The sequence below is a fragment of the Rosa chinensis genome, chromosome 5 (genome assembly GCF_002994745.2).
Source record: "Rosa chinensis cultivar Old Blush chromosome 5, RchiOBHm-V2, whole genome shotgun sequence".
In the NCBI taxonomy this organism is placed as follows: Eukaryota; Viridiplantae; Streptophyta; class Magnoliopsida; order Rosales; family Rosaceae; genus Rosa; species Rosa chinensis.
This window is the reverse complement of record NC_037092.1, coordinates 7,224,780-7,234,760: the sequence shown is the minus strand read 5'-3', so window position 1 is coordinate 7,234,760 and position 9,981 is coordinate 7,224,780. Positions and strand designations below refer to the sequence as shown.

Sequence of the window (9,981 nt, the reverse complement as noted above, 5' to 3'; positions counted from 1 at the left end):
GATTTGGTGGCACGTACTTGCCTGAACCAGACGACTGGCCAAGAGAACCAAGGATGGTATTAGGGTCTCCTAAAGCCGTGTGCATCACCTCCTTCGCATGGTTCAATTCAGCTCTCTGCATAGCCACTTCAGTTGCCAAGTTGGCCCCTTCCTTGCGGAGATCAGCAATGTTCGATGTGGTTTGCTTGGAATGATCCGCTATAGCATTCAGAATTGTCTTATGACGCTCATCTTGTGCGGCAGCGATAGTTATAGCTTGCGCTTTCAAGGCGCTCTCTGTCTGTGTGACCTGCTGCCTGGTATTCTCCGCATAAAGAGTCATGCGCTGTTCAAACTCGCGGAGGAGCTTCTCTGATTTCGCGGTTTCTCTGGCTAGATCCGCGTCCATCTTCTTGCGATGGTTATCGACATTCTCCAAAAGGATCGCGATAGTCTCATCGACGGTTGCTCCCTCCGGGATAGGCTTCGAAACAAAAGCCTCTTCCGCTTCCACTACAGCGTTGACAGTGGAGGGACTAACAGGCTCGCTAGCCTGATTAGTGTTGACGCTCTGACCTTCAGTTGCGGCCAAGTGATTCTCACCTTGCGAAGTTGACATACTGGATGATTGAGCCTGCAGAGAGAATCGTTGCGTTACTTGTTCCTCAGATAGACCACGACAGTCCGCACGAGAATGCGATCTGTAGCTGGAGGTCTTATGCTTTGGGCAGCTAGCGTAGCCTTTTTGGTAAGGGTTATTGCTAGACTTCCCAATGGTTGCGTTCAGAAAGAAACTCTAGTATGTTGTCCCACTGGGCGTGCCAAAATGTTTGGCTCCAAAACCAGCTGGTGTGCAAACAGTCTCTTTTAGGCGAGTGGTTGCGCAGGCGTGCCAGCACCGCGGGGTGCAGTCGTTGGGGTAGTCCCGTGACCTGACTTCTTCTTCAAGCGCTGTGGACGAGGAGAGCACCAACCTCGTCACAGGGTTCTTTTCTTGCCTTCCGGAGAAGGACTTCTTGCCTTACGCGAGTAAGGGCTTTGGTTGTGGTCTCTTTGCGTTCACCGAATCGATACTCAACGTTGAGAGGCTGAGCAGAGCAATCACTGGGAAGTTTGAGAGAAGCACGGGTTTGCTAAAGCGTGACTTTAGCTTCGCTGGGTGCGAGGGCGTTACCCTTGCTTCGCTGGAAGTAACAGTGGCGGTTGTGCTCGCAGTCGGCTCCTGGGGAGACTGGGACTGGAAGTACGGTTGTCGGGTTGAACTGGTGAGGCTGACAGTCGGCTCGCGAGGAGACTAGGACTGGCGGGCGGTCACCGGGTTTCAACGAGGTTGAGGGTTTGCTCCGGGGAGGCTTTGTAATCGCTGGGATTGATTGATTTAAGAGAGATCCCTTTTCTGTATTGTCTTTAGCCTCTATATATAGGCTATTGCAGATTCATTGTCCAAATAGGAATGAAATACTATATTTTAGGCCACAGTTATTGGCCTTGAATCAAATCAAAACTCTTAATAGTTTTGATATCTATCGTAAGCGATAATTAATGTTATCCGCCTCTGTCGTCGCTAGAATGTAGGCGAGTATCGGCCAGAGAAACATTTTCCCTTTTAGAATCCTAGACGTGATCGCTGGATGCGAGCAGTAGGATACGCACGTATTAAGTGCAAATATATCTTCGCGCCCTTCTGAGCGCTCAAATCTTCATGCAATTAATGATGATATCTCCTTATGAGATACGGGATAAGCAGCATCACGACCCAAGTCCATGTAATCCCATTTTGGGCCGCAAGTATCGGCCCACTGGCTCAGACCCACTAAAGGATTTTGCCAAACTTACTTTTGGGCTCAAACAGATGCTTCGATGGCAGCAGGTTGGAACGCAGGGCTGCAGGAAGGGGGCATCAGGGGCTGCTGTGCAAGGTTGCAAGCGCACGGGCGCGCGGGCTGCAGCGAAGGCTCGGCTAGCTCGGGCTAGGGGCTGCTTTGTGAATGAGTTTTGGTTTTCTGTTTTGTGGTTAGAGTCGTGCTGATAACGTGTTTAAGGATATGTGTATTGAGAGAGATTGATGAGAGAATTGTGTGTCATATTATTGAGAATAGGAGCCCTATATATAGGGATTACAAAGTACTAGTTCTAATGTTACAAGGAATACCAATCCGTGTAGGATTGGGAAATCTAGAACCTTCTCTCCTATTGCTACTCCTAGTTTGATAAGGCACACTAAATCGATATTCCTTCAACAAGAACTCATTTTTCCAGATCATTTTGAAATATTTATGTGTTCACTTCTTTCCCAAACCCCCACTCCATAACTTCCTTCCACTCCCTTTTCCTCTTACTCATTTCTGTTCTCCCTCTGGCCAACAATTTAAGACCTTTCTCAAGAAGAACATGGAATTGTTTGAATCTGTTTAATTGACTACCAGGTCCTTTCCATCAGCTAATTGGTGAGAACTCCCCAGTCTGCCTAGGAGTTCTTAAAGAGTGTTACAAATGAGTTTGCTGTAACTATAAGCACTAGAATCAGGCTCTTTTCAGCTTTATTAGCATTTTGTTTGAGCGAAATTTCCGTTGTGAATTTTGGTCGTCAGAAGAATGGAAATGAGTACTAGAACAGATTTTACTTAAAATCCAATATATTACAAAGACAGGACAATAATAAAGTTGAAACCATCTTCAACTTTGTGGTACAAGATTGGAAAAAGAATCCACTAAACTTTGCTGTAATCAATCAATTTATTCTGTCGATTGCACCACTTAGAGAAATTCACTTTCCTCTGATATATGTTTCCGTTTCTGGTTTTTGCTTACAGCATATGTTCAATGAATCAATGTCCACGAGAACACTGTCTAAAGCAGTATCAACAAATGACTGCTTGACATTAATTTAAATAGGGAAGAGTAGCAACAACCTTCAAACCTCACTGAAAAACAAATACGGGGCCCAGTCTCAGCGCATTGCAGCAAACCGGTTCATCTTCCACTGTAGAGGGTGGTATGTCTTCTCGGTTTGCTCTACTTTAGTCCATGGGAACTTGTGCTTGGCAATCTTTCTCTTCTTTGCAGCTACTCCCAAGTAGTCTCTGCCATTCTTTATAACAAAAGGAGAGAGACAAGTTATTAAATTAGCCAGAGGCTGATTCTAATAATCAACTGCAAACTATTAGTTTTCATGTGTCACAAACAAGGAGGGACTGAAACAAAACTGGTAGTGTTTCCATACCTTAAGACACAGGCCTTCCTCGATATCACAAATGGGATAGTCACTTGGACAGCAGTATTCAGTTCCAGTGCAGCAAACCGCATTCTCATATTCACAGCAACCATAAATCAAGCAGTAGTCAAAGAATTCATAGAGGCAACAACATGTCTCATCAGCTGGACAATAGGAGAAGTCTCCGCATTGGCTTGGTGAAGGAGAGGGTGGTGGTGGTGGTGGCGGTGTCACTGGTGGCGGTGGTGGAGAGACAGGTGTAGGAGGTGGTGGTGGAGGAGTTGGAGATGGATAAGGAGAGGGTGCAACTGACTCTTTGGTAGGATATGAAGCCATGGCATTGACTGCACAAACCCCATATGGCAAATCGGTGTTCCTTCTGAGGTAAAAGTATCCTTCAATCCCCCAACTAGTTCCCCATGAATTCTTTACAATCCAGTAATCTTCACCGTTTTCAGAACCATATCCTACTATTAGAACGGCATGATCAATGTCATTTGGATCGTCGGAGCAATCACCGTCATAAATTCCCTGATTAAATCACATTACGTGTCATTCAGACAATGTCCTTGGTAACATGCTAACATATCAGATATCAAGGCCAACAAATGAAGTGAAATGAACCGCAATTCGACTTACTCCGGTGTATAATTGAAAATCCAAAGCAGAGCCATCCATACCAACGCTAATGGGTTGCTGAAGCACAGCATTGAAAACACCGGTCTCTGTCTCTTCGACATCTGTATAGCCATCGATGGTGACAACTTTGGTTTCCTCCTGATACAAGGAAACGCACAAATAAGAACAGAGGAAAACAAATGAAGCATTGTCTCAGACAACTACAATATGTAAGCAATAAGCTAACCTTGGTGACGTTGCAGGTACCATCAACACCTGTGTAAGCATAATCAGATTCTGTGTCAATGCCACCATTGCTAATAACCCATTCGAAAGCGTAGTCCATGTAGCCTCCACTGCAGCCTTCGTTGGTAGTGTCACAATCCACAAGTTCTTGCTCCGAAAGACTAATGAGGTCTCCGGTGTCCAGTGCATTTATTCCTTCGATGGCTCCAGTGGAAGAAAATGCCCAACAACTTCCTGTGAAAAGATCAAAAAAGTTAGCAAATTTGAAAACTACCAACTGTCGGTTTCGGAAAATTGAAAGAGGTAAAACATTATACACCATCACTTGCCTAACAAACTTATTTATTCAATAGAACAGTAGAAACGGCACTACAGCAAGACATATTCAGTCAGATTATAATTAATATCTTCAGGTCTGAAAGCTATATTCTCTTTTGTCAATGACCTTGTATAACTACCTAACATTTTTCTTTTCTTCAACTAACTCATACAATCTGTAAAGCATCTTTTATCATTCTGAATCTGACCACGTGAGTTTTGAGATCATGAACTGATTGTAGAAAGTGAGAGATACCAAAAGGTCAATGAAACCTTCCCACAAAAAAAAAAAAAAAAAAGTCAATGAAGAATAACAGCAATCAAAATTTTGGCTTTCTCTAAGAACCCAATTCATTCTACTGGTTGAAGAAGGTCTCCCTTTTTAGGAAAGATTGAGAATTCCTATTCCTCTGTTGTTAACCTTTCACTGTTCATTATAAAGTTTATGTGACAAGGCCTATTCTTAGAGCACTAAACATATATGCAACTGAACTTAAACTATCTAAATATGGATATGCATCTGTCGTCAAACCTTTCAAATCAATCTAAACGGGAAATTATAAATTCTGGTCTCTCACTAGTCACTAGGTACTTGAACTTAGCAAATAACTGAATTGAAATGTATTTACTAGCTACTGAATTAAGTGATTGAAACATACCACAACCGCCTTGGTCCTTAACAGGAGTGACAATTCCCGCCTTCCTCCAATCCAAACTTGCAGGAGCATCCCTGGGCAGCTCTGCTTTCTTTTGCTGCTGCATTTTCCTCACCAGTCTGTCCCTTTTGCTGATCGGCATTCGGACCTTTTTCGGCATATAAATCGCCCTGAACTCCTCATTGCTCAAATCAGCAAACTTGTTCAACCCGACTCTCTGAGTATCATGCTTAATAGCTGCAGCCTTTTTCTGTGCATGTTTCTCCAACACAAACCTGAGATTCCTCTTGAAATTCTCAAACCTCCTCTCATGCTCCTCAACATGGTTATACACCTTTCTGTGCTTCTCCCTCCACAGCCTGAAGAGCTCCACCACTCTCTCCTCAGCTGGGAAGTTCACTGTTTCACCTCCCACTATGGAGTACTCACTAGGGAGACCATAAGAGAAGCAAGCTAGGGAAGCACAGATGAAAAAAGCAAGAGCCAGTTCAATTTTGTGGCAACCCATGACTTCCTACACTGGGTTTCCACTGGATCGAGATGGTTGGGATTGATTTGATCCACCTGCATTGTAATGTATATAAGGTGAAACAACTAACTATCCAGCTTGCAATAAGCCCAGCCTACCAGTCAAATTTGGTATTAAAATCATTGTTGGTTCTTTTAGTCCCTCTTGTTTGTTTGAGCTCGATGGATCCACAAAGGGACTAGAAAGCAACTCGATGTAAATGTGCCTGATATTTTTTGTTTGTTAAGTACCAGTATTTGTTGGTGGTTCTAGTGGTGAGTGTTGGTACCCGTCTGCAGTTCAGACCCTTTGACTTGGCTGTCAAAGACTGGAAGAAGCAGGTGAGCTACCATTCAACCCTCCTCAATCAAGCTTCAAATTGAGAGTTGGGCCTAACAATATGGACTTGTCTCAAACATGTGGGCCATAAACAAACTTGGCACATAGAATAATGGGCCTTACCTCGTTTAACCTGTTACAAACCTGTTAGCTTAACGAGTCGTAACTCGTAAGGGTTCATTAACGGGTTTAACCTATTTGGCAGCTCGTGCAACGCATCCATATGCCAGGCCTGTGGCATAAGTTAGGAAACCCATTAACGACCCATCTTTTTTTCACGGCACTCTTTTGTTAATTGAGACCCGCTCATAACCCGTGGAGCCCGAGTTCAGATATTTAGAGCACATTTTGCATCTTTCAAGAGGATAAATATGGTAAGGAAGCATAAGTGTCCCCTACTGTTTTTTGTTTTTTTCTTGGTAGTATATAACGTGTGGTCAGCCATGAACAAACAATGCAAGTAAAGTCTCCTACCAGACAATCATCCTACTGCTGCAACTCTCAGACTGAGCATCAATCATATCAATTTGTTTTAGAGCTCTTTACCTCACAGAATTGAGGTGCGTCATGTGTGGTCCATCTGCATTTTAGTTTATCAATGGATATGGAGCCAGCCTGCATAACAGAGTCCACCATCAGCCATTTATGGAGTTTTTTTTCTCTGTTTTTTTTTCTAATACAATCTACTGCAGTGCATTTTAGTTTAAAAATAGTGGAAATTATTCTATGTATCGATGGTATAAGTGACCCAACCCTTATAAAATAATCTCAACCCTTGATATTTATTATCAACTTTATTTTTAATAAATAAAAAGTGTATTTAATATAATCTAATTATTTATTTATATTGGTGCAAGTGCACGGCAGTACATCCTCCTCCTAAAAATGGATGCTATCTATATGTAGATATAATTGATACTATACATCAGCCATTTATGGAGTTTTTTTTTTTTTGGAATAAAATATAATGCAGTGCATTCATAGAAGGGCACCGCCATTTCTGGGGTTGTGTAGCTAATAATTGAATAATCTTGGTTGAAAAGTTCATTTCTATATTTAAAACCTATAAAGACGTTAACCGACCAAAAATAAAGAATCTGCCAGGGGGTGAGTAGAAGTTGTGGAAGGGGATAAGGATGAAGTTCTACTATCTACTAGTCCTAGGCGGCTAACCAACTTGCAGAGCAAAGTTCGGTTGGATTTCAGTACCACCTATGGGGTTTTTTTCGGCCATTGTTGCTTGGTGGGAAAAAAAACTAGAAGATAATTGTGTTCAATCTTGAAATGGAGATCGAAACTCATACCATGTGTTCAAGACTTAAAAAAATATTATAAATTTTAAGAAATGAGAATTTTATTGTAAAAATTATGTTCAACCACAATTATAATGAGTACTTATAAACTTTCTATATAACTTTTGATTAATTTAGTCTTGAGTGAATGTTGAACAAGATAATAGAACCATACTGTTCTTTGTAATCCCAAAAAGATACTTTCACTCTTCCACACTTATTCTCAATGTATTAATACACACACACACACACAATATATATATAATCTTGCTATGCTAAGGAGGTCTTTAATTTGGCTTAAGAAACGGATTTCTATATTTTGATCACTTTTCGATCACATCTTAACCGTTCAGTTTTTAGGTATATATGGGTATATCATCTTTACAAATTTTCAGTCAAATTAACGATTGTTAAGGCATCCAAAACTATAATTTACACGAACGAATCGAATCTGTCCAACCTGAACCATTCGTGTAAATTGCAGTTTTGGATGCCTTAACGATCATCAATTTAGCTGAAAATTTACAAAAGTGGTCTACTTACATACACCTTAAAACTGAACGATTAAGATGTGAATTTGCAATCAAAAAGTAGTTAAAATATGAAAATCTGTTTCGTAAGCTAAATTAAGGACCTCTTTCCATTAAAGGTGTGTGTGTATATATATTATATTCCTGGTCAGACTTGCATTACCATAAATTATAATAGTGATTCTTTTTTTAGGAGAATTATAATAGTGATTGATCCTTCAATTTTCCTCTATTTTTGCATTTCACTGATAAAGACAGGTCATGTGAGGCTGGTCCACGAAAGTCAGGAAAAGAGCTACATTGTCCAATCACAAACAATAGACTTGCCGCCCAGCCACCGGATCGAATCAAAATCATCAAGTCCAAAGATATTTAGAGCCATATAATAAGAATTAAGAGATTGTTCCATTTAAATATCTATCCAAGCCTCAATATTTTTTTTTTTCGGCCTAGTTAAGCCAATCACCTGGAACCCCTTGTTCGACCATCTTCGTCCATCGAACTTTCCTGATGGATAAGCAAGATAGTCACCATAACCAAGCCCTCTTGCCAAACCAGTGTGGCTCAAGCCATAGCCAAACCATAGACGCACCACTCCCCTTAGTTTGGTCCATAATCCGCCAATTCGACAACCCTCAAGCCCACAAGCAGTTCATCAAGAGCTGCACCATGCGCGCCGGCGACGGCGGCACCGCCGGGAGCATACGTGAGGTTACAGTCAGCTCCGGCTTGCCGGGGAGTAGCAGCATGGAGAGGCTTGACAAGCTCGACGACGACAAGCATGTCATGAATTTCAGCATTGTTGGTGGTGACCACAAGCTTGCAAACTATAGTTCCATCACCACACTGCATAAAGAGGACGAGGAAGAAGAAAAGGGTGGATCGGAAAAGACGGTGGTGACTCAGTCGTATGTGGTGGATGTTCCGGCCGGAAGTAGCAAGGAGGATACTTGTTTGTTTGCTGATACTATTGTTGGATGTAACCTGAGATCATTGGCTAAAGTCACAGAAAAGATGGCTGGTAACTAATTTACTACCTTTCTAGGCCTAAGGATTTATTGAGATTTCAGAGGATTCTTACCTACTCAATCCGCTTTGTGATTGTTCATGTTGTTTGATCTTATGCTGCTGTTTGTTGACTTCTTGCCAATAAAAATGTGATATTCCAGTAGTGTATGCTAATAAACTTCATGTAGTTCATTTCGGATTCTAATGCTATTGACAATCCTTCATTTTTAATCCAAGTTTGTTAATTTATCTTTTCAGAGAACTCAGTTCATCAAGAGGTTTTGGTAAGACAGATGTATTGTTAGGAAACTAATCTGTCATATCTACTATGTTAATGCAGATCGGTACACTGATTGAGTTGTATACGAGCTGTAACTTTCCTTCTATGTAATCTAGATAGTTAACAGGTTCCTGACTTGTAGGAACTAATTGTGATAGCTCTTGTATAAAGGATACTTTCCTATGTAAATGAAATTATCATTCCCAGTCTATTGTTTTCTCCTTCTTTTATGGTATCAGAGCAGGACTAGATCCTGACTCTCTTTCTTCCCTGCTGCACTCTACTTTCTCGTGCAGCCTACTCTCTAGTCCCTCATCGTTCTGGTCAACATGGCTAAAGATGATCAGGGCCGGTCCTGAGATTTTTGATGCCTTGGGCAAAAATTTTTTTGTGTGCCCACCAACTAACCGAAATATATGATTCTTACAAAATGTCATAATCTAAATCCTCTATTTAGGGGTTTGGAACCCAGTCAAACTGGGCGGCTCATCCCCACGCCGATTTTATTACATAAAGAAATATTATACAATGGGGGGGGACATAAAACCAAAACCCCATATAAAAAAGATTACAAATCATCTGAAATGATGTCTTCTTGCATTTCTTGAAGCAAAATCATCAATTATCCCTTCATTATTTTCTATTTCGTCACTTTCATTTTCACCTATATCACCAAGTTCTTCGTTCACCTCATTCTGATTTTCTACAAACTCATCAGAATGAATATGTAGTTCAGGTTCATTTACTAAATTCTCAACATGATTTTCAACAGATTCATTTGTTTCTTTAACAAAATATCTATCTAAAGATCCCCGTTGAGATTGAATAATTTCTTCTTCTCTTTTCTTTCTTTTTCTTTTTTGAGAACCTGAGAGTTGTTTCCTAGGAAACATTATTGAAACTAGCAAGAAAAAACTCAAACAAGCAAGCCAAGACACTAAACTTTGAATGATAAACACTTTAGCATAGAACAATAAAACCTGGAAATCTGGA

General features: G+C 41.0%; 2 protein-coding genes across 3 annotated transcripts; one reads left to right on the top strand and one right to left on the bottom strand.

Annotated features, from left to right (window-relative positions):
• Positions 1-2,581: 2,581 nt before the first annotated feature.
• On the bottom strand, positions 2,582-5,599 carry LOC112202756 (probable cysteine protease RD21C). Its single transcript, XM_024343759.2, has 5 exons — positions 5,035-5,599; positions 4,059-4,291; positions 3,833-3,970; positions 3,203-3,724; positions 2,582-3,070 (listed from the first exon to the last, which is right to left on the bottom strand). Exons 1-5 carry the CDS (start codon positions 5,537-5,539, stop codon positions 2,930-2,932), a joined length of 1,539 nt encoding a protein of 512 aa, XP_024199527.1. The 5' UTR covers positions 5,540-5,599; the 3' UTR covers positions 2,582-2,929.
• A 2,509-nt stretch (positions 5,600-8,108) lies between these two features.
• LOC112202757 (abscisic acid receptor PYL12) lies at positions 8,109-9,199 on the top strand. 2 transcript variants are annotated; one of them, XM_024343760.2, is made up of 2 exons: positions 8,109-8,721; positions 8,967-9,199. In XM_024343760.2, the coding sequence occupies exons 1-2, from the start codon at positions 8,211-8,213 to the stop codon at positions 9,011-9,013; spliced, it is 558 nt and encodes a 185-aa protein (XP_024199528.1). In that variant the 5' UTR covers positions 8,109-8,210; the 3' UTR covers positions 9,014-9,199. The 2 variants fall into 2 exon arrangements, with proteins under 2 accessions (XP_024199528.1, XP_024199529.1); XM_024343761.2 differs by having other exon boundaries at positions 8,110-8,721; positions 9,049-9,199.
• The last annotated feature ends 782 nt before the right edge of the window (positions 9,200-9,981 follow it).

Bases quoted from the DNA above. Each gene is read 5' to 3' on its own strand.
- LOC112202756 (XM_024343759.2), bottom strand. From the start codon at position 5,539: ATGGGTTGCCACAAAATTGAACTGGCTCTTGCTTTTTTCATCTGTGCT. The intron at 3,725-3,832 runs GTAAGTCGAATT...TGATTTAATCAG, and splicing joins ATTTTCAATTATACACCGGA to GGAATTTATGACGGTGATTG. The intron at 3,071-3,202 runs GTATGGAAACAC...TTTGTTATAAAG, and splicing joins AGGAAGGCCTGTGTCTTAAG to AATGGCAGAGACTACTTGGG.
- LOC112202757 (XM_024343760.2), top strand. From the start codon at position 8,211: ATGGATAAGCAAGATAGTCACCATAACCAAGCCCTCTTGCCAAACCAG. The intron at 8,722-8,966 runs GTAACTAATTTA...TTATCTTTTCAG, and splicing joins AGTCACAGAAAAGATGGCTG to AGAACTCAGTTCATCAAGAG.